Here is a 20,768-nt window from a genome sequence, read left to right as displayed (position 1 = left end):
AAACTGAATTAAAAGACCATGATCTGGCTTTTCTTAAACTTTTGAACAGGTCACGTATTGCATTATAGATGTGCTCTTACAGAGGAGGAGCAATTCTGTACGTACATACTTTACTTCTTTCAGTATTTTATATCAACAACCGCATGCATTTCATGATATCCAAGACTAGTTAAAGGTTAAATGAAATTTAATTTTGATTTTCTTATTAAATAAATATATAAAAAAGAACTTTTTAGGGTAACTATCATAGAAAATCTTTAAGATAACTCCACGGACATCACCAAAAAAATATAACTTCCATGGAAAAAGGAAATTAAATTGGAAAAAAAAAATTCTTTGGGAAACGCATCTTCTCTGGATCAGAGAAAATCTCTAACTGCCGATGGAAACGGTTGCTCAATGGAGTGATAGAAGGAATTGAAAACAACTCTAGAAATAGAAGTTATTAGCGGCTGTCTAATTGCATTGACTCATTATAAATGTATAAGATAGCGCCACACAAACCAAACCATTCCATTGAACCAACCAAACCCAAACTCTCTCTCCTTGTTCCTCTGTCTACTCTCTGTTTGATTTCTCTCTCACACAAAGCAACCAATCACCAACAACAACAGCCCTCCTCTAAGAAAACCAGAACCAAAACCATGGCTTCAATTTCAAAGCGCTTCTTCTCCTTCCTGTTTGTGATCATTTTCTCTTTACTGGGCTTTGTGGGTTTTTCGCAAGGCCGAAAGCTCAGTGGATTATCAGATCAAGAGGGTACTGGTGGTGGCAGTGGTGCTTCAATGCAATGCGTGCAGAAACTGATTCCTTGTCAACCATTTTTGAAGGCACCCGAGAAGGCCCCTGCAGCATGCTGCTCCCCACTCAAGCAGATGGTTTCCGACGATACCAAGTGCCTCTGCAGCGTCTTCAACAACCCTGGCATGTTGAGCAACCTTAACATAACCCAGGATGATGCCTTGAAGCTTCCCAAGGCTTGTGGTGCCAATGCTGACATTTCAATATGCGAAAAGGGTAATAGAGCTTTCTTCCTCTCTTTTTTCGCTTTTCAGAATGAAACGAAATCATTTAGATTCTGTGTGTGATCATATGTTTCCATGGAAAGGAAGGCAGTCATTTTTATATGAAGCTCTGATATTACAATCAGATTTTCTATTGAAAAGTTGTCTTCTTTATTAGGTAGTTAATGACCAAATTCATGGAAATGGGCTTTTCCATACATTAATATATACATATGTTATACATGTATGGATGTATAGGCACATATATGTAAAATCAGGGTTCTGCTTGGTCAAAAAATTGGACATCAATTATATTTGCAACTTTCCATGGGAGCAATACCATTTAAAATTTTCATCCCTTATCCTGATTTCCTGGTATTTGTATCTGTGTTATTGGCACAAAAGCAACCAAAGCAAAAAGTACATGCTTATAAATTTCCAGTACATATGTTCTGTAAAAAACAGAGGACTCCAAGAGTTTGGTCTTCTAAATCTGTTTTACTCATATTTGTACTATTTAGTGGCACATTTGCAATCAGTTTGTTAACAGACAATTCAAGATTCATATATGATTGGTATTTTCCATCACAGATGCATCATCAAGCACTTCACCGGCTTCCAACAATAGTAAGTTCCTAGTACCTTTTATTAGCTAATTTTCAATAATTAAGTGATGGTTAAACATTTAATGCACTCAACTAGTTGGGTTTCAGATCAGTTATGCATGACAAACATCAAACATGCCTCCTTCTCCAGGCTTGACAGTCAGATTAGCGTCTGTGCTGAACTCAATACGTGACATTGAAAATGGATTGTTTTCTTCTGTCAGGTTCTTCCTCAAGCAGTTCCAAGAGTGCAGCTTATGCACCCTCTCACTTTGGCGGATCGGGTTTTGCTGCCTTCTTCATGGCTTTAATCATTACATTTACAGCATTTTAGGAATGCCATTTTGGTCATTCAGTCGAGAGCTATATCATCTGTTGTACTCAAAATCTGGGAATTGCTTTAAATCACCAACAACAGAGCTTGTGCCTTGTTATCTGTTTGATGATTCTTGTAATCTAATGCCAACGTTATTCCTTCTGACTGACTACACAAAAAGTTTCTTAGGTTAGTTGCTTCAAAGTTTGAATGGTTGGGTGGCTCAAGTCTGCATTTCTTAGAAACAAAAACTTCCAATACTGGCCAAGTAATTTCCAATTAACTTTCAAAGTGAAAAAAACTAGTCTCTTTTCTCTGCACTGCACATATTCTGGCATCTTGGTATTGACTTAAAATCAAGAACAATATTACTGCAGAAAACAATAAAAGCAGTTTAAACTAAAATGTGAAATTTGATAATTACCAAACTAATTAAAATGAAAACAACGTTCCTGCTTTAAAATTGGAACTAGAATTCCCAGAAATTCATGTCAAAATAGTAGAAAAATCTACGAGCGTCTGAATGCAAAAGCCGCAAATGGTGAAGCGACAGCTGCAAGCATAGATGCTCACAAGTTTCGGCAACGAAAAGGGCTGACTGCGTTATCAGTCCTCAAATATAGAGGACTAGACGCGTCATTGACGCCCAAGTTGCCTTTTTTCTTCTAATTGAACTCAAATTGAATATCAAAAACGAAAATGAAAACCAAAACCAGTGAATGGATCCAAAATATGATTATAGAAACGAGAGAGAATTATGCAATCGCCAACAGACTGCTCCATCACAGCTACCGTTAGGAGGAGGGAGATGAGATTAGAAGAAAATGAAGGCTTATAAAGAGGAATTTTTTGGGGTGTAGTACTAGTAATGGTATGGCTTGCTTCGAACCCTAGTTTGGACGCTGGAGTTGGGCCATTAAAACAATCTTTTTGGGCATTTACTTTTTTTGGGCTTCAATTGGGTTTGAAGTTTCGACCCCTTTAAACCACAAAGGTGTCTATTTTGCAACCTCACGCACATATTTCATTCTCGAAAGTCATAAAGTTTGAAACTTTTAAGCAGGTGTAGGCAGGCATATATAACCTTAAGGCCTCCTCGATCACAAGCAACAAACACAACCAAATGCCAGATTCATCAATATGGCAGCAAAAACCTCCATTGCTAAAACCATAACTAAGCTTTATTGTAGTGGGTCCCCTTCTTCTTTCTCCAAACATTTGGTCCCACTACCACCACCGTCACTCTCATTATCTCCTTCCTTCTTCAGCTCCTCGCCTGCTGTTTCCTCAGTACCCGAGTCTCAATCAACGCTCTCTTCCCAAGCTACAGGTGGGTCTCTGTGTTCTTTGTATGTTTTCTGCTTCTGGGTCCGTCTTAATTTGATCAAAATGTTGATGCTTTATTTATTATTAAGGCTTTCCGGTTCTTTTCCTTGTTTTGTTTAGAGAGGGAAAGGTCGAGATGGTCCAAATGGCTGCTGTTTCTTCCTGGAGCTGTCTCTTTTGGCCTTGGCACTTGGCAGATCTTCAGAAGGCAAGAGAAGGTGGTGTTTTTATCTTCCTATCAAATTTAGCAATCTTGGAGATTGATCTTAGTAATACAATTCAACAATTTTAGTTGTCCTCGTGTACGAGCTTATTTATGATAGTTAAGCCTTTTGAGCTTACACCTTAAGAAATGGCTTGAAGCAATTACGTTCAGTATTAACATGTTGTTAGGCAAAGATGCCAGACATTGAAACTTAAGCCGACCATCATCAATAGAGGAAAGAAATTTGGTAATGAACTGGAATTAGTCCTACAAAAGTGGAATCTAGGATCTGGTTATGGAATTAGGTTTTATACTGCATCTAGTGGCCACTCTCAAGAATGAATTCCACGTGCACTTAATATTCAACCTTACAATTGCATCAAAGGAGGACCCCTATTAACAAGTCTCTGTTGTTACAGATAAAAATGTTAGATTACAGACAGAAGAGGTTGGAAATGGAACCTGTAAACTTCAACAATGTCTCACTGTCAAGTGAAGAATTGGATCATTTGGAGTTTAGGAGGGTGATATGCAAAGGATATTTTGATGAGGAAAGGTCAATCTATGTGGGCCCTCGTTCAAGAAGCATTTCCGGAGTCACTGAAAATGGCTACTATGTCATCACACCTCTTGTGCCGGTCTCTGACAAACCTGAGCGGTAAATGCTATTGGGGTTTCATAGATTTCACAAACCATGTTGATATAATGAACCAGCTACATATCACGTCACTTGCTTTTCTCTCTCTTTAAGTGCTTAAAGGGCCTTGACTATTAAACAGGGTATTTTATTACATTGAGACATTTATGAGTTGTTCTTGCGTATTGTTACAGTCTCTTATGTTGATCCCATATTTCAAATTAAAATAACTGTTTCAATCATTTCAAGTGGCTGCACGTTGGGCTGCAATCCAGTATTAATCGATTAGTTTGCTTTCGTTAAACATTGGATTGATACCCCTTGAGAAGCTCTAATCCGTTGGTTTTCTCTTGTGTGTGTGTTGTCTTAATTAAACGTGTCATTGATTATTTTCCAGATTTCTTGTGGACTGTAATCATTACCAACTGAGCAGCTCAAATGGGAAGTAGTAATATTGTATTTGCACTGAAGAGTAAAAGAAAATATGATAACTCAGTTGCAAGGATTTAATGTGAAGGTGCATCTTTTATGAACTGATGCTTCAATGTCAAACTGAGGCTCTAATTGGGTTGGGTATATCCTTGGTTGGAAACAAACAGTTCTTGTACTGGAATGTATGGGGTTCTAAGTTCTAACATTATACAGAGAATTTAAAGATTTCATTACGCCTCACATAATATCATGTTTTGATAGTAATTTTATTTGTGATTGTGACTTTCAAGCAAATTGCAATGCTTATCTGTTAGCTGATCTGATGATCATGTTAAATAAAAAAATTCCAGTGTGCAGCCACCAATTTTAGTCAACAGAGGATGGGTACCTCGAAGTTGGAAAGAAAAGTCTTCAGAAGTTCATGAAGATGGTGAACAACCTTCTAATGTAGCACCCTCCTCTGTTCAAGAGAATGAAAGAAGGTCTTGGTGGAGGTTCTGGATGAAGAAGTCTAAAGTCGTTGAGGTTGTTTGTTTTCATTATATCAATAGTTGTTTGATGGGGAGAACATTGAAGATCTAATCTTAATTTCGTGTAACTTACAGGATCAGCAGACCCCTGCTTTTGCTCCTGTTGAAATTGTTGGAGTAGTTCGAGGGAGTGAGAAGCCTAGCATATTTGTTCCACCAAATGATCCAAAATCCTCCCAGTGGTTCTATGTTGATGTTCCTGCAATTGCTCGTACTTGTGGCCTCCCTGAGGATACTGTTTACATCGAAGACATAAATGAAAATGTCAATCCGAGTAACCCTTACCCGGTTCCAAAGGATGTTGGTGCCTTGATTCGGAGTTCAGTCATGCCTCAGGACCATCTAAATTATACGTTGACATGGTATACTTTTGTATCTTTGTGTTAATATTTGCATTTATCAACTGATCATCTTTTCATTTATGATGTATTCTGCTATGTGATACCTTAAATTCCTGGATGCCAAAGGGTTTTGTTTCCATTTTGTTTGAGAATTATTAGGACTTAGATGCAATCTATCTCTAATACTTGCTTTATCTTGGGCAGGTATTCCCTGTCTGCAGCAGTTACATTCATGGCTTTCAAGAGACTGAGACCCAAAAAGAGCCGGAGATAGCAGCAGAGACTTCATCATAAGAGATTTCAGTTCTACTGAATTATCTTTGTTGTATGAAAGAATATGGTCTCCGAAAATATTGAGTTGTCAAATTAATTTTGCGTGTACTGTTATCGAACTCATCAGCAACAACCCATATTTTTTGATTGGCAACTGGAATAATTTCCAGGTTGGATTGCCAGATTAGGCTTTGCTGATTTGAAGTTGAATGTTGGCAGCCAACAAGGAAAATAATATTTTCAACATCTGAGGACCCCTAACGCCTGTAAGAGACTTTCTATGTCGTTCGTGATGTAGAACAGCGAAAATGTCTCCTTGACACAATTTTTGTAATTTTTCTTTTTGGTAATATGATACATTTTTGTTTCGGGGTCTTCTTTGTTAACTGCGTTTATTCATACAATCCCATGTTTATATGCGATTCCTTTTTTCTTCTGTGTTCCTTTTACATTTTCATTCCATCTCGGTCAGGAATACAGGCCATAAGCCGTAACTGAGCATTTGAGCTGGTGCATGCCATGTGATATCTCAGGCATCTCCACAGTAAAGCTCAAACTCGATGGGAAATGGATTATTATCAAATCAAATAACATGCTCAAGTTACCATAAACAATTTACAAGAAGCACAGTGTAGAGATGGAAGGGGGAAAAAGGTGAAAAAATGGGAAGTAAGACGAACATGACCAAAATGTCAATTTCCTTTCCTCTGATCTTGTACACTATACAGAACTGTACACGATGAAAACAAATCAAAGAATTTAGGGAAATTGGTGGCTTTGTGTTCGGAATGAATAAACATCGGTAAAATGATATCTTTTTTTAAACCATATAAATCTGACTATTATAAATACCTTCTTATCTAATCTCTATTATCTATTTCGCACTTTTGTCCAACTCTCCCAAAATCGACAGCGCTCTCTCTTGCTCTCTTTCTGTCTCTCTGTCTCTCTGTCTCTATCTCTCTGTCGATCTCGAAAGTTGAAATATTAATAAGCAATGCGTGTTGACTTAACCCAGAACGGCTAGAACTTGCATGACTTCAATTGCTTAAGGTTACGCCCAAATTCATTCTTTGGGCATTTTACAGGGATAAGCCTGCAGGATAGACATGGATGAGTACAGAAACCTGATGAGCATCAAGAAGACAATAATGCCACATGATTAACATAAATTTTCAACCGTTATGCATTAAAATCGCTAGAAAGCTCAAATCAGAGCAATACCGTAGCAATACCAGGGCAATAGAGGGCTATACATTGGCAATACAAAAATTCCATACTCACCTTATAATTTTATTCCAACACATACTTGAAAAAATAGGCGATACTAGGACACTACGTAAGCAATATGATGGCAATACAAGAGTACTACGATGACAATATAATAGTAATACGATGGCAATATATGTTCAATAAATAGGCAATGAGGATCGATTACAAAATGTTCCCTAACCCTTCTGTTTGTACATATTCAACATACATAACACCAAGTGAAACAAAGTACCACAAAATAAACCCAACATATGTAATTTGGTGATACCATCGTCGCATAATCACAAAACATTTCGAATCCGCTGTCGAAAGCTTCAACCATTTCATGGTTAAACCCTGGCGATTGTTTGAATTGCTTCACAGCTTCTTTCTTGAAGTACTCCTGGCCTATGAAAGGAGAAAAAAAATATATAATTTAGGGTCTTTAAAATTTCAGTTGCATAAGAAGATAACAAGCTAACAAATGGAACCGGTAGCAAAAAAACAGAAGCAGATAATGAAAATATAATATAGGACTCAAAAATCAAAACAAGGTGAAGATAATGAATCTTGTCTAAAATTACGTTGCAAAAGAAATGCATGTTAAAATTTATATTTATTCAAATTAAAAAGTCACAGATGCTCTAGTTTTGATGGCGTTTCCAGCTGCTAGATTACTGGCGTTGGTGACTCCCTTTCCAAATTTTCATCATTTAGCTCTGTAATCTCACCAGCCAAACAAATTGATCAAACAAAAAATTATTTATTGCTAGATGAATTTGTTTAAACAAGTAAACAGCAACCGAATCACTTAACTCAAGTTTTGGTAACTTTAGCTTTTTACAGCAAAGGTTGCAAACTTGCAATGCTGATAATTGGTTCGAAAAGAAAATTACTTGAACTCAAACAAAAATATGGCAATAGTCAACTACATGAAAAGAGCGTACTTCCTAAACCAGCCATGGCTGCATCTGCCTCCTTTGTGGGTTTTTTTTTGTTTTAATTGTAAATTTTATAATTATTTTTCTTTTGATTTTATGTATTTAACTTTTAATTTATTCAAAAATACAAATATACTCTTGGTATAAACGGAGAATTGGATGAAATCATCTAAAATCTAACGGCAAGTGTGAAATTGGCCATTTCAATTAATTCGGGTGTTAAATTGACTGCCATTTTAATTCAAGGGGTTCAGTTCGATTGGGATTGGGATCCTAGTTCGGGGAGTCTGGCAATTTACTCTTTTAAATTCAGCTTCTTTTTTAGTATTGTCACTAATTAGTCACTTCTTGTTAAACACCCAATATTTCGTATGACAATAAGCAAATAATTAGAATCTGGATAGGGGGAATTACTCATTAATTCACAATATAATCAAGACCGACAAGAATTGTAACATAACCGTTTCAAGTTAACAGTAAATCAGCCCAACAAACCAACAAATTAATTAATTTTTTTTTAAAGAACAAATATTTTCAAAGAGGGGAAAAAGAAGCATACCAGAAGATGAAGAGGAAAGATTTGGGAATTTAAGGGGAGAAAATTTAAGTGTGAAGAGTAATAGAGGGGGGATAAGAAGGTATTTATAGCCGCCATATTTATAAGGTTAAAAAAAAGTTGTCATTTTACAATATTTAGTCAAGCCGATGCCAAAGCCACCAATTTCCCAAGATTTTACCAGCTGGCAGGGAAACAAACTAAATGGGAGAAATAAAAATAATCAAAAGAATGAAATGAATATAAAACTAACAAAACCTTAGGTGGCTTAAAGAAAAGGCTCCATTCATGATATACATCTTACAAGCAAAGGAGAAACACTCATCCCTGCATGGATTGCCTTCAGCAATGCCACAAACTTGAAAGGACTCTCGTCGGAAAACCACTGGAGCTTCCACGTCATTGAGCCTGGAGCTATCTTCTTCTCATTTACACTTGTCTCTAAACTGTCAATTTTGGCTGAGCCTGAGGGGCAGAACTCCGACATCGCACACTCAACAGCTAAGGTTACACGCCGACTTTCCCTGACATCAACAACCTGGAAATACAGTCCAGACTATGAGCACAAATGGGGTATGATAATCTAGAACTCGCCTATTCAGTGAATGACAACAACATGCATATTAAGGGAAAGAGCTACAGTTAATTAGAGGCATTACCAACTCAGATATGTCCGCAATAGAGCAACACAAATCAAGTGAAAAATATGGTGGCAAAGATGCAGCCACAGATAAAGATCTAAACTGCATAAGGTCTTCAAAGCACACAAATACATGCTCTCCAGCCACAAATAATGATCTTGAAAACCATGATTCACCTGTCAGATTTGAGATAACAACGCTATCAAGCAAGAAATCATTATTGTTTTTGAAGGTCGGGCATTCTTTGAAAATTAGGCTGCAAAAGTGAAGTTCAAGGAATGTAAAGTAAAACTTCATCATTACAAGTGTTCTTGACATGCTTCCAAACGGCTTTCATCAGTAAATTTCACCAAAACTAACTATAATGTAACAAAATCTTATATTATGGAAATACCTTTATTTTAAAATTTCTTCGACATGTCTACCAAAATGCTTATTATGTATTCCCTTTCTATGTATTTCAAGTCATGACATGATTACAATCGTCGACTATTAAAATGTAAAAACTGACGACCAGACTGAATTATTTGGACTCATACCTTCATTATAACTACACCAAAACTGCACCATAGAATACTGGAATATGCTCACTTTTGAACCTCCACATATGTGTTTCTCAAACAACTCAACCTGAACCTGCTCCAAACTGCCATTTAAATTTCCAAAACCCCAGTCTATCATAACAAAGAAATCAAAAGATGCACATCAAAATGGAATAACTTAAAGTATAAAACCAAATATACATTAGACACATGCGTACATAAATACATAGTCGTAAAACCAACAAAACTTTCAAAATTATATCTGAAAGGAAAAAATAACTACCTTCTTAAACAAAATTCATCATTTGGAGCAAAAGAATCAATAACTTTTAAAATAGAAAGTAATTGTCTTGATTTATCAATGCTTCTGGTTTTAAACAGGTACGCGCTCCCCTCCACATACACCCTACGCAAACAGGGAAACAAAATTGTTAGAAAAGTGTTCCCTGTTAGGTTCCATATGTTGTTTAAGTACCACAATTTACTAACCTGACAACATGGAGCCCTATACCAACTACAACCTCCCTGATGTCTTCAACCTTGTGGCACCCCTGTAAATTTAAAATAGTGCCTGCAAAACAAGATCACCCTGGAAATCAATAGCCATATAGCTAACCAAACAGAAAATTAAATTGTCCCAGTAACCATTGACAAAAGAGAAAATTAAATGACATATAAGTCACTCGCAAAGACCTCGAAACCTAACCTGACTCATCGCCTGCAACACCAATGTGTAGCACATACAGCTTGTTTTCACTGCTAAGTAGAACAGCAACTTCTCTGCGTATAAAATGAAAGAATATAAGCATATAAAAGCAGAAAAAGTCTGAAAATCTGACGCAACATGAGCCCCATTGTTAAAATGTATGGGAAAACCTTCATATGGACAATATCATGTATACTATTGAACTATAAAAAGAAAATTTCGAAAAGCTCACCTTTCTCTCTGAAGAGAATCCAGCTCAAGTATACAACAGCACCACATACACTGCTTACTAATCTCATGATTTCCCAAATCTGCAACATTTGTATTGAAATAACTCTCAATAAAATCATCAATTCCTGAAGACAGGCATTCAGCCCCCGAAGATCCATTAGCATAATCAATTAGTGGGATATTACTTCTATTTTCCAGCATCTGTTTCTCATCAATGATTTCGTGGAAATCACCCCCGTAAAAATGTTGCTTCTCTTGCTTAATTTCCACTTGTGCTACGTGATTATCTAGATTTCCATTTAATTTGGGTGATGGTTCTGCCTGCCTTATCATGTTTTCATCATCTAGTAGTGTAACAACTCTTCTTTTAGTTTTCTGTCTGCCTTTTCTCCTCCCCAACAAATCACCCTCTTCATTAATGCAATGAGCATTTTCAACATCATGAGCAGCAGCATGAACATCATTGATTGATGATTGCAAAGAGTGGTCCAGATTTGAAAATTCCTGCATACTGGATGTTTGGTCTACACATTTTCCAACTGAATGTTTGTCATTTTCTCTTACATGAGGAACCTCATGTTTTCTGCCATAATACTTGAAACAATCTGAATATGGGTGTTCTTCAGAATTCTTATTCAGCCAGTTCTCATTCAGTAAGTGATGATCTTCAGGAGCTGACTGCTTAGATTCACTATTATCATCTTCACTGCAGCTGGTATTACTATCAGATGATGCCACTGAATAGGACTCTGCGGATAACTGTAAAATTTCCTCCTCTAAGTTATGGCGACGGTGAAGAATGTCCTCTTGATAATGAGGTGGTGATCCTGGGAAAGCAGACAATGAATAAGACTCTGAAATATCATCAATGACAGACAATGCAGACATGCTCAAATTTTCGACCATCCTATAACTTCTTTGAGTGGTGAATGAGTGAGCATCGGAACTTTTAGTTTGTGCACTGACAGTACTAGTCCCTTCATGAGAATAAACTTTTACATCCTCCTTAAGATATCTACTATCGATACCAACTGGGCTGACCCCACCAGCATTCCCCATTGAACCAGTTTGGTCAAAGTGACGGGCATGCGAACCAGTAGTTACATCCAAGAAGGACCTATCTGATTCTAAAACATTTGTACTACTCTCATCTCCTGATGCTTGAACATAGTCTGAAACATATCTTGATTTTTCACCGAGCTGGGTCCAGCTAGCCTTGGATTTCATATAATTTTCCCTCTCGACATGCAACGTATCCCCACTATATCTACTGCTGTCTGCAATATTCCCAGAAGCATGATCCAACCATTCCTTGAACTCCCGCAACCAAAGAACAGATCGCTCTTTCTTCATTCGCTCAACTCTAGTCATTAAATCAACAATTTCAGCTTCATCATCAGACATCACAATTTCCTCTCTGCTTTGAATCTCATTGTCACAAGACACAGACTCCTGGTCAGAACATAGATGTGTGCTCTCTTCTTCATTCACAATAGAAGCAAGACGTGATACCTTTTTCTGCGAAAAAGAAGAAGTAACAATGCAAGATTTTACAATTGTTACTCGATAATTGAGTAGATGAACATAGCACAGATATTTTACAACAAAAAAGTACTGGGTAGGCAGATGTTCAATCATAAAAGACTCACAACAACTCTAGTAGTGACCTACCCTTCTTCTGTTGATACTTGATTCTCCTTCAGGATCACACTTCGCAGGAGAATAGAACCCAAAGCTGGCAGGTCGCTTTTGCCGGCTGGCAATAATAAGTTGCCTCTTCCAAAATTCTCTGGTACTGATTTCCTTATCATCTAACTTCAACTAATCAGCCATACAACCCGGAAAAAAAAATAAAAAAATAAAAAAATTGGAAAACATAATTAGCAAATGACAAGAAATATGTAATGAATGCTTCGAACTTTTATAACAGACAACTTGTGCATCTATGTATTTCAGGTCCAAAAGAATGAAGAAATATAATCCAAAAAGAAAAATAAGATAAATCATAACTTACTTTTTCTGGATTAGTGAGGTAGCTGAATACGTGTGACCGATACCAACGGGCACAACATAATGGATTCCCTTCCAACCACAAGCTTTGTAGAGCTGGGAGTCCAGCCAGGTATTCTAACTCTGAAAAATTGGAAATGATATTGTAGGAAACATCAAGCCCTTCAAGTGACTTCAAATTCTCAATCCCACGCAATGTAGTTAAAGCATTGTTCCTCAAAACAAGTTTAAGTATATGACAGGTGACCTGCATGGTCCAACAACATCGGAGTATGGGTCGAAATCTAATTCCTAAATAAAAAATATAAAGCACAGGCAAAATATTTGAGACTCAAACTATAGAAAAAGCAGTTCCCAGTAAATTGAAAAAATAAATTTCTCAAAGCATTGAAATCTAGTGCTAAAACTCGGTACCTCACTAATTGACGAAATTGTTCTGAGGTGATTGAAACCAAGGTCCAGGTGCTTCAATTTGACACATTTGCGAAGATTATCAACCTTTGCAAACTTGTTTCGGCTTAGGTCAAGAGTTTCAACAGCAGGAAGAAGTTGCAAAGACTCATCCATGAGAACCAAGCCATTACAAGCACATGAGACAAATGACAAGCGGTTCCACTGCGGTGAGTCCTTTATCTCTGCAATTCTACTCGCAAACACATGCCTCAGAGCATCCTAAAATATTTTATCACAATTTCAGTCATATCAAATCAATTAGCATGTGATAGATACATAATTTAAGAACTTTAAATGCTCATTAAGTAGCTGAGAAAAACAGATGTCACGAGGAAACCAGAGCAAAATCTATAAAAACTCACAGTAGAATTATGACAAATGATCTTCTCCAAGGTGTGCCTCAACTCGAGCAAGCCTTTTGCGGCGGAGGTGGACAAATCGCATCCTCGAAGCTCCAAAACCCTAAGCCTGCCAAACGGCCAAAACGAAAGCGGCGTAGGGTCTCTGGCCGGAGGCGGCAATACCGAAACGACCTTGAGGGAGGTCAAGAGCCTGAGAATCCTCCGAAGCTGCTCGAGCGCTCGGTGGTCGCCGAGGTCAGAGACGTAGGCTCGGAGATAGTCGACGGGAGCGCCGGCCAGGAGGCTCTCGAGCTCAAGAAGCGCCTCGAGCCGCGAGTTCACGTAGTGGAAGCCCGCCGGGTTCAGCTTGAGCACTAGGCTTCCGTCGATCAAAGAACCGGCTTGTTGCTCCACGAAGTGTACCAGCTTCTCCAGGTACCGATCTCCGGTGACAACCGCCATTGAAATTTGGCGCTTTCTTCAGGTCAAATTCGGAATTTCACTACGCGGAATAGCATGCCTGTAAAACGGCTTGCCTGTGTTGTGTTATCAGCGTGTGTAATACGAATCTAGAGAGAGAAAGAATAAGTTTTTAGAGAGAAACAGAGAAACAGAGGCATGGTGACGGTGGGCGTGGGCGGAAGAGGAGACGGTTTTAGTTTTGGAGAGAAGAACATTACATTAAATGGGTCTAATGATTGAGTTACGCAACACTGATCTCGATTTGGTTGCATTTGGGATTTCAGAAGTTTGAGGAAAATAAAAATAAAACAAAAATGAAGGCGTAATCATTTGGAGACACCTGGCCTAAATGCACCTCAACAGTTCTGCTGTTCTGGGATGGGATGGGACCCTCCACGCGTTTGCTGTTCTGTTAACTTGTTTCTTGTTATAAAACTTCAGGCCCGCCACCACTGGCGGTTTCCCGGTTTATTCCACTAGACCGGTTTTTTTTCCCTGAAAAAACCCTTTCCTATTAATCTTCTTCCTTTCCTTTTAAAAAGAAGGATGTAAGTACTGAGAGAAATTTAGCATTGTTTTAACGATGTCGTTTTGGTTTTTATGTTGTAGTGTAGCAGTCATTTGATTAAGCAAGAAGCTTTCAGATCGGTATCCATCTATCCATCCAGCTAGCTAGCTAATAGCTATGTAAACCATAGTTAAGACTTTAAGTAACAATTTAATTATGGTAGCATGTGGGATGTCACGTTGCAACCATGCATTGTTTTAAGGGGAAAACAAGAGAGAAAAAAGTTTTGTATTGTTTGCTTGCTTAATTATTTGGTAAAACTAATAAAAGAATCCATTACTCCAAGGTTTAATATGAGACCTGTCAAACCCAAAAACCAAAGGAGGCCCCGCAAACCACACGGCGGGAATAAATGTTCACTATGGTACATTCTGAATTTCACAGGTTGAGAGGCATATGTTGCCCGATGAGTGCTCTAGAACAAGGGGATATGCACCCGGGAGAGTAAGAGTTGTGCTAGCATCAGTCGGGAGTGGATGAGCAACTGAATGCCAGCCATTCATGAGACAATCTGTGTGGCTGGCTTTCATAAGAGCAATGTCATAAATCAGTGATCTGAACATTTGTTTAGCTTATGCCATTATTGTAGACTAACCCGATTGTGTGAGTGTGTGGATGAAAGGGAAATCCGAAGCTTCAGACAATTGGTCCTAAAGAGAGTTGTGGTTAGAAGCATTGTCAAATGTCAACTATTGCGTGCCACTTAATCGATGATAGCTGTGTTTTCCACTTGTAGACAGGCACACATTGTTTATATGAATCCATCGCCAAGTGAGGAATATGACACACTAAATGTCCCTTTCAAAAATTACTCGAAACCATTTCTATAATTCCTTCCTTTCATATGTAAAGTAGATATAATGAAGAGGATTTGAGGTTGTCTATCACTTTTGCCTACTGTTGTCTTTTATCAGACTTAGAGTACAAATGAGGAAACCTTATAATATATTTGTGAGCTCACTACTCAATATATACAAATGAGGAAGCTTCAAGGCTATATAATGATTGAAGGTAAGTAAATCTTTACTTGACCTGCTCACCTAGGCGTCGCTTCTCTTCCTCAACTTGTTCAAGCAATGCTTCTAGTTCTGCTTCTGTTAGGCCTTCTAATCTCTTCTGCATATCCACAATTTGACCCCTTTGGGTGTTAGAGAGTGAGAGAGATAGAGAGATTCTTAATTGTATAATGCTACAAAATTCAAGAATATTACAGAGAAAGAAAAAAATAACTGAATTTGATAGAATTTTGCTAGATATAAGAGAAATTATATAATAATAAAAAAAGATACCTCCATGACTTTGTTCTCATAGTCACGTATTTGCTGTGCATATGTCATTTCCTTATTTGAAACTCGAAAAATATAAGTGGAAATCCATCCAATTGTCAGGCCCAACACCAGTACCAGCTGAACGACATTCCCTGCTTGTAAAGGATCAACTCCAGCAAACTGCATAAAACATCATAGCAAGAAGAATTATATGACTAGAGTATGATCTAGCTTGAAAACAAAAACAGAGCTATCAATGATAGAAAGTTTATGAAATAGTTAAATAAGAGAATAAAGTAAGTACCTCTAATCCACTTTTCAAGCCGATACCGATTCCAGTTACTCCTAGTCCAATCAATAAAACATCCTTCCTTGAGTATCCAAAAGGTTTTTTCTGTTAAAAAAAGAAAGACACAAAGAGATGTAATTAGAACGTCTTTCCTTCCCTGGGAGATATGACTGAGTGTTATTACAAGGGAGGGGACATCTCTCTCCCAAAACCCCCATCCGACTGACTGAAAGGACCAGCTATATGAAATATCCTGGACATACCAACTTCTTGTCCATGTAGGGTTAAAATCTGAGATATGCAAGAAGCAAGAACCATACTTCAGACAATCAATCTTACGTTTAGTAAGTACACAACATTTTTAATCCAGATACATCTCAGGACATCAGCTGGTGCTGACAAAAGAAGCCAGTGGGATAAACTCATATTCATGTTACAGAAAAAAAAAGAGAAAAAAAAAGAAGAAGAAAAAAAAGCACAAAACAAATCATTCATTAGTAGTTGCTCATACATGCCTTTGCCTGATCAGAGGAGTCATCTTCAGTGCCATTAGAGTCCGAACTGCTACTTCTGGGGATGGTCGTAATTCTGTTGATGCTATTAGATCCTTTTTCGCAAAAAAGGGATGTCTCCTTTCTATATAAGCTGTGAGTTATACCTCTTCCTGATGAATTCAGTATAAAATGCAGCAATATCAGCTAAATGGCCGGTTTTATAAGCAAAAGATTTAATTTGTACGCAATTCTTTTCAATTAACATTGGGAAGTTTGTTGTAGAACACTCCTTGATATCATATTATATGAATACATATAGATCAGAAATGGAACACAGAAAATCTCAAATAATGTCACATCTGAAGGTTAAAGTAATACTAATATGGGAATTATCAAAATGCCTGATACTGTGACCTATAGGCTATAGGAGGCTGGCATTTGCCAATCATAGACTACGTGAACAAAGATTGTTTTGCAGATGCCAGTGATGAGTTTAATTGATAGAGCATTTTGGATAGTTACTGAAGAAGGCCTTCAAGATATGATAATGACAATTTACAGTAAGATATGGAACACAAAATTTCCATGGTTAAAGAGAGGGACAGTAAACAGAAGAAAAATAGGAGGAGCAGCAGTCTAAAGATAACATGTAAACAGACAATCACACCCTTAAAAGGTACTAATAATGAGCAAAAGATATTCAAATAATTCAGTCCTATAACCAAGCTCAAGTTAGATTACATACGACTCTTGTCCGTTGAATGAATGCCAGACCCATATATCATGCATGACCATCTCAACAGGACAGGCATACAATCTACAATAACCATGGATGACCATTTCAATTGATTCTCGAGTTTTTTTTTTTTTTTTTTCAACACAAGCTGGATGGTAAGAATGCATATCATTCTCTCTACAATTCCAAAATATTTCTTCTTAGAATGCGCAACCTTTTTACAGTTACTTATAACTTAAACTCTCAGCCGTCTCCAAACACTTCATAGTATTTTGAACAATGTACAGCATGCCATAAACAACTAGTATCAATCAAATGAAAAGCAACACTGCCCACATTCTATTAGACTAACCAATACAAGCCAAGGGAAATTTTGGACAATAATAATCAGTGAAGTTTACAAAAATGTCAAATGCAACAGCTCTATATTAGTACAAATTAGACCCGAAATTAAAAGAGAAAATCTTTTGGAGTAAACCCAGATAGCTGAAGCTAAAATAACTAAGACAGGCAAGCACCAACTGACCTCTCACCAAACCATCAAAAGCTCTGGCCCTCAATTGAATAGATGGAAGAGCCGAAATACCCACGAAGGAAATCGGTCCTCTTTCACATACTAAACTACAACTTGTAGGGTTTCCATGTGGAAGAGATGCCATCCCTGCAATGTTGTTCGCATGAGCACACAACAAAATAAAACAAACCCAAATAAATCCAAGAAAAGGGGAAAAAGATGATTAATTTGAGCATTAAACGCATGAGGCTAAATTAAATTAAATTGCTTTATCTCTTATATGAGGCGCCTTTACTTTTTTCTCTCTTTTTCTGGTCTTTGCTTACTCAGAATGGTTTTGGGCTAGCAGCAAAAGAAAGCACAAATCTAATAAAAGAACTTATCTTTTAAATGAAGAATGAATAAGGAGAGAGTACCTACCTAGTAGAGAGAGGGAAGCAGCAGCAGGTAACTCACTGATTACCGTTAATGGATTGCAGATGACTGGTATACAGCCCTTCCCTCCATCCTTTAGTCTGATTCAGCAATTTTGTCTTGCAGGGTCCCACCTTTTAAAAGATCAGGGAATTGTACCATGTCAATCAAAGATATTTATTTCTCTATTTTCCTCCTCTTTTTTGGTTTTTTTTTTCTTTCACTTTTGATGTTTCTCTGTTCTCCATTTGATGCTGGGTAACTTTCACCTTCCTCTGGCAAGATACTTGAGACAGCTTGAATTTTCCTTCCATAATTTTATGACCTTAACATATCAAATGTTTGGTAAGGTAGATTACTCCTTAAATCAATAATTATGTAACCAAATTTAAATCAGGATGCTTCATCATCATTTGGTTGTAAAATAACCCACCAAAAGATTTAGTTCAATTTCTTTTTGGAGCCATACTCATATCAAGGATCAAGCTGCTATTAGTTTGACCAATTTACAAAACTGGCTAACATTTCCCAACTAATTAATCATACAGTTCAGATTAGATACTAGTTCCAAATCATTAGTAACATGTCTTATGGAATATTATGCACCAATAGCAGCCTTAGCTAGCATTGGAAAGTGATTGCATAACTAGCAAAGATTTGACATTGGGACACCTCTGCATAGATATTCGTCCCACATCTTGCAAAAATAGGTACACAGATATATGCAATTGTTTATCCACTCTCTCTCTCTCTCTCTCTACCTACAGATATACATATATATTTGTATGTAGTTAGTAGGTGACTGTGTTGAAGGAATAATATCAGAGAAATTGTTGGTTACCATGTCCAATCATTCGTTTGGTGGTGTCCTTAAGTGACCTCTTGTACGTTGCCCAACCGCTGCTCCATGCTTCACCCCATGTGCCCTCCTCACTGACAAATTGATGAAAATCCTATACAAATCCTGCACAATTAAAATACATGATTGCTAGAGGGAGATGTTAGGGTGACTGCTCTGTGCGTTGGTTTTCCATGATTCCACCCCATTAATTAAAGTGGGGATTGTCATTTACAGGATTGCCTAGTTGGAAAAACTCAGGTCCCAGTTTACATAACAACATAAAAATGGTTTAAAAGCAAACATAAAATGGTTTTAAAGTTGACAGAGGAGGTGTGGAATTTACATGCTTTCAATGTCACACAGTGACATGTATCCTCTCTTCTGTAGATAGCCGACAAATCCACCCTTCTTTTCTTCCTCTCTGTCAATCAACTACTCTCATGCATGCACAAATTTCATTTCATTTATTATATATACTCAAAGAGACGCTGCCAAATTGCCAACAGCCCCCCATCTACACCATCCATTTCTCTCTCTCTCTCTCATCCTCAACTACTCCCCACACCCAAAGAGAAGAAGAAGAAGAATAAGAAGAAGAATAAGTTCTTCTGTCTTTCAAATTTGTTGTTTTTTTCTCATGGGGAACGCAGCAGCTTCTTGTGCTCCTTCATTGGTCATCTCAAGCAGTGGAGTTGTAAAGGTTTTGTTTTTGGATGGAAGATTGGAAGTGTACACAAGGGCAGTGAAAGCAGCAGAGCTGATGTTAGAGAATCCAGGGCAGTTTGTGTGTGAATCTAGCAGCCTCAAAGTGGGCAACAGGGTTCATGGCCTTACAGCTGATGAAGAGCTCGAAAGGCGCCAGTTCTATTTTCTTCTTCCCATGGATCTGCTTTACTCTGTGCTCACACATGAAGAGCTCAGCTCTCTGACTTACAAGGCTTCAGAGGCACTCAAGCACAGAAGTTTCAACAGTTTCAGTAAGATTTTTCCCGTCCTCGGAGAGTTTTGCATGTTTCCTTCAGAAGCCAAGAGATTGGATAAAAATATTGGTGATGTTATTAGTCCTTCAAGCCATTCAGAGCCAATGTTAGTATTAGTGGAGAGGTACTCAAAGCAAAGATCATGGAAGCCTGCATTGGAGACCATTGCTGAAACTCCATCTACACATTAATTAATTCTACTATTTTCATTTTTAATGAAATTTTGGTGTTATTTAATTTGTCTTTGATTAAATTTAGAAGTCATTAATTAAGTATTCATGACCTGGCCTTAAATTGGATCAACAAATCAACTCAACTGAGTCAACATGTACAAAGATTATTAGCTGTTTCTTCTATGAAAAAAGATGCTAATAGTTGACTTCTTTTTCTTCCTCCATCCATTTCTTCTTTAAGATGGAAAGTGATGGAACCCCTTACCCTCCCTCCTCCAGTCTATACGCCCAAAGCTAATCAAGCAGCAAACCAACCAACCAACCAACAAAAAAAGAAAGGTTTAGTTTCGTTCAAGATTCGATGATGGTGACATTGATATGAATAATGTTCACTTGCAAGATATTATTTGCTGAAAATAGCTTAGAGATTTTATGTATAGAAATAGAATGAAATAAATACTGATGGAAGCTGATTTTCTTACTCTTTCATTGTACACTTACACTCTGCTAGACAAGCCGAATTCCAAAAAGAAATTAATCTTACCCTTTAAATATATATGAAGACACCTCATGATTTTTACATATTTGTTTTTTTTATGACCCTTCCTTCACTCAATGAACAATCAAATCAATCCCTCCTTTTCATGACTTGGGCTTTACCTTAGCCCACCTTCAATTGATAGAGGAG

General features: G+C 37.4%; 5 protein-coding genes across 9 annotated transcripts; 3 read left to right on the top strand and 2 right to left on the bottom strand.

The window, feature by feature from the left end:
• LOC18776172 (lipid transfer-like protein VAS) lies at positions 264-2,087 on the top strand. The gene is made up of 3 exons (XM_007209624.2): positions 264-1,017; positions 1,596-1,631; positions 1,834-2,087. Exons 1-3 carry the CDS (start codon positions 480-482, stop codon positions 1,941-1,943), a joined length of 684 nt encoding a protein of 227 aa, XP_007209686.2. The 5' UTR covers positions 264-479; the 3' UTR covers positions 1,944-2,087.
• On the top strand, positions 2,938-6,044 carry LOC18777239 (surfeit locus protein 1). The gene is made up of 6 exons (XM_020564634.1): positions 2,938-3,255; positions 3,372-3,469; positions 3,876-4,114; positions 4,876-5,050; positions 5,131-5,417; positions 5,601-6,044. The coding sequence occupies exons 1-6, from the start codon at positions 3,066-3,068 to the stop codon at positions 5,668-5,670; spliced, it is 1,059 nt and encodes a 352-aa protein (XP_020420223.1). The 5' UTR covers positions 2,938-3,065; the 3' UTR covers positions 5,671-6,044.
• LOC18777775 lies at positions 8,482-14,248 on the bottom strand. 3 transcript variants are annotated; one of them, XM_007210358.2, is made up of 11 exons: positions 13,363-14,240; positions 12,962-13,219; positions 12,552-12,794; positions 12,209-12,358; positions 10,539-12,055; positions 10,307-10,380; positions 10,090-10,171; positions 9,884-10,006; positions 9,598-9,704; positions 9,077-9,234; positions 8,482-8,955 (listed from the first exon to the last, which is right to left on the bottom strand). In XM_007210358.2, exons 1-11 carry the CDS (start codon positions 13,801-13,803, stop codon positions 8,704-8,706), a joined length of 3,405 nt encoding a protein of 1,134 aa, XP_007210420.1. In that variant the 5' UTR covers positions 13,804-14,240; the 3' UTR covers positions 8,482-8,703. The 3 variants fall into 3 exon arrangements, 2 of the variants coding, with proteins under 2 accessions (XP_007210420.1, XP_020419621.1); XM_020564032.1 differs by lacking the exon at positions 8,482-8,955 and having other exon boundaries at positions 9,122-9,234; positions 9,598-9,694; positions 13,363-14,247; XR_002271709.1 differs by lacking the exon at positions 8,482-8,955 and having other exon boundaries at positions 9,211-9,234; positions 9,598-9,732; positions 13,363-14,248.
• On the bottom strand, positions 15,165-18,201 carry LOC18777568. 3 transcript variants are annotated; one of them, XM_020563346.1, is made up of 6 exons: positions 18,093-18,201; positions 17,685-17,819; positions 16,444-16,592; positions 15,944-16,033; positions 15,661-15,819; positions 15,165-15,487 (listed from the first exon to the last, which is right to left on the bottom strand). In XM_020563346.1, exons 2-6 carry the CDS (start codon positions 17,815-17,817, stop codon positions 15,395-15,397), a joined length of 624 nt encoding a protein of 207 aa, XP_020418935.1. In that variant the 5' UTR covers positions 17,818-17,819; positions 18,093-18,201; the 3' UTR covers positions 15,165-15,394. The 3 variants fall into 3 exon arrangements, with proteins under 3 accessions (XP_020418935.1, XP_020418936.1, XP_020418937.1); XM_020563347.1 differs by lacking the exon at positions 18,093-18,201 and adding an exon at positions 17,968-18,036; XM_020563348.1 differs by lacking the exons at positions 16,444-16,592; positions 17,685-17,819; positions 18,093-18,201 and adding an exon at positions 16,192-16,419.
• On the top strand, positions 19,296-20,302 carry LOC18777040. The gene has a single exon (XM_007210697.2). It carries the CDS (start codon positions 19,565-19,567, stop codon positions 20,096-20,098), a length of 534 nt encoding a protein of 177 aa, XP_007210759.1. The 5' UTR covers positions 19,296-19,564; the 3' UTR covers positions 20,099-20,302.

Source organism: Prunus persica, chromosome G5, assembly GCF_000346465.2.
Source record: "Prunus persica cultivar Lovell chromosome G5, Prunus_persica_NCBIv2, whole genome shotgun sequence".
NCBI lineage: Eukaryota > Viridiplantae > Streptophyta > Magnoliopsida > Rosales > Rosaceae > Prunus > Prunus persica.
This window is presented reverse-complemented; position numbering and strand designations above follow the sequence as displayed.

What these genes read in the sequence shown, in the direction of transcription:
- LOC18776172 (XM_007209624.2), top strand. Translation starts at nt 480, where the DNA reads ATGTATAAGATAGCGCCACACAAACCAAACCATTCCATTGAACCAACC. An exon ending in CATTTCAATATGCGAAAAGG is followed by an intron (nt 1,018 to 1,595) that starts GTAATAGAGCTT and finishes TTTCCATCACAG; the next exon opens with ATGCATCATCAAGCACTTCA. An exon ending in TTCACCGGCTTCCAACAATA is followed by an intron (nt 1,632 to 1,833) that starts GTAAGTTCCTAG and finishes TTCTTCTGTCAG; the next exon opens with GTTCTTCCTCAAGCAGTTCC.
- LOC18777239 (XM_020564634.1), top strand. Translation starts at nt 3,066, where the DNA reads ATGGCAGCAAAAACCTCCATTGCTAAAACCATAACTAAGCTTTATTGT. An exon ending in GCTCTCTTCCCAAGCTACAG is followed by an intron (nt 3,256 to 3,371) that starts GTGGGTCTCTGT and finishes TGTTTTGTTTAG; the next exon opens with AGAGGGAAAGGTCGAGATGG. An exon ending in CTAAATTATACGTTGACATG is followed by an intron (nt 5,418 to 5,600) that starts GTATACTTTTGT and finishes TATCTTGGGCAG; the next exon opens with GTATTCCCTGTCTGCAGCAG.
- LOC18777775 (XM_007210358.2), bottom strand. Translation starts at nt 13,803, where the DNA reads ATGGCGGTTGTCACCGGAGATCGGTACCTGGAGAAGCTGGTACACTTC. An exon ending in GATTCTCTTCAGAGAGAAAG is followed by an intron (nt 10,381 to 10,538) that starts GTGAGCTTTTCG and finishes TTTTATACGCAG; the next exon opens with AGAAGTTGCTGTTCTACTTA. An exon ending in TTGGTGTAGTTATAATGAAG is followed by an intron (nt 9,235 to 9,597) that starts GTATGAGTCCAA and finishes CAAATCTGACAG; the next exon opens with GTGAATCATGGTTTTCAAGA.
- LOC18777568 (XM_020563346.1), bottom strand. Translation starts at nt 17,817, where the DNA reads ATGGCATCTCTTCCACATGGAAACCCTACAAGTTGTAGTTTAGTATGT. An exon ending in ACTCCTCTGATCAGGCAAAG is followed by an intron (nt 16,034 to 16,443) that starts GCATGTATGAGC and finishes TTTTTTTAACAG; the next exon opens with AAAAAACCTTTTGGATACTC. An exon ending in ATGAGAACAAAGTCATGGAG is followed by an intron (nt 15,488 to 15,660) that starts GTATCTTTTTTT and finishes GTGGATATGCAG; the next exon opens with AAGAGATTAGAAGGCCTAAC.
- LOC18777040 (XM_007210697.2), top strand. Translation starts at nt 19,565, where the DNA reads ATGGGGAACGCAGCAGCTTCTTGTGCTCCTTCATTGGTCATCTCAAGC.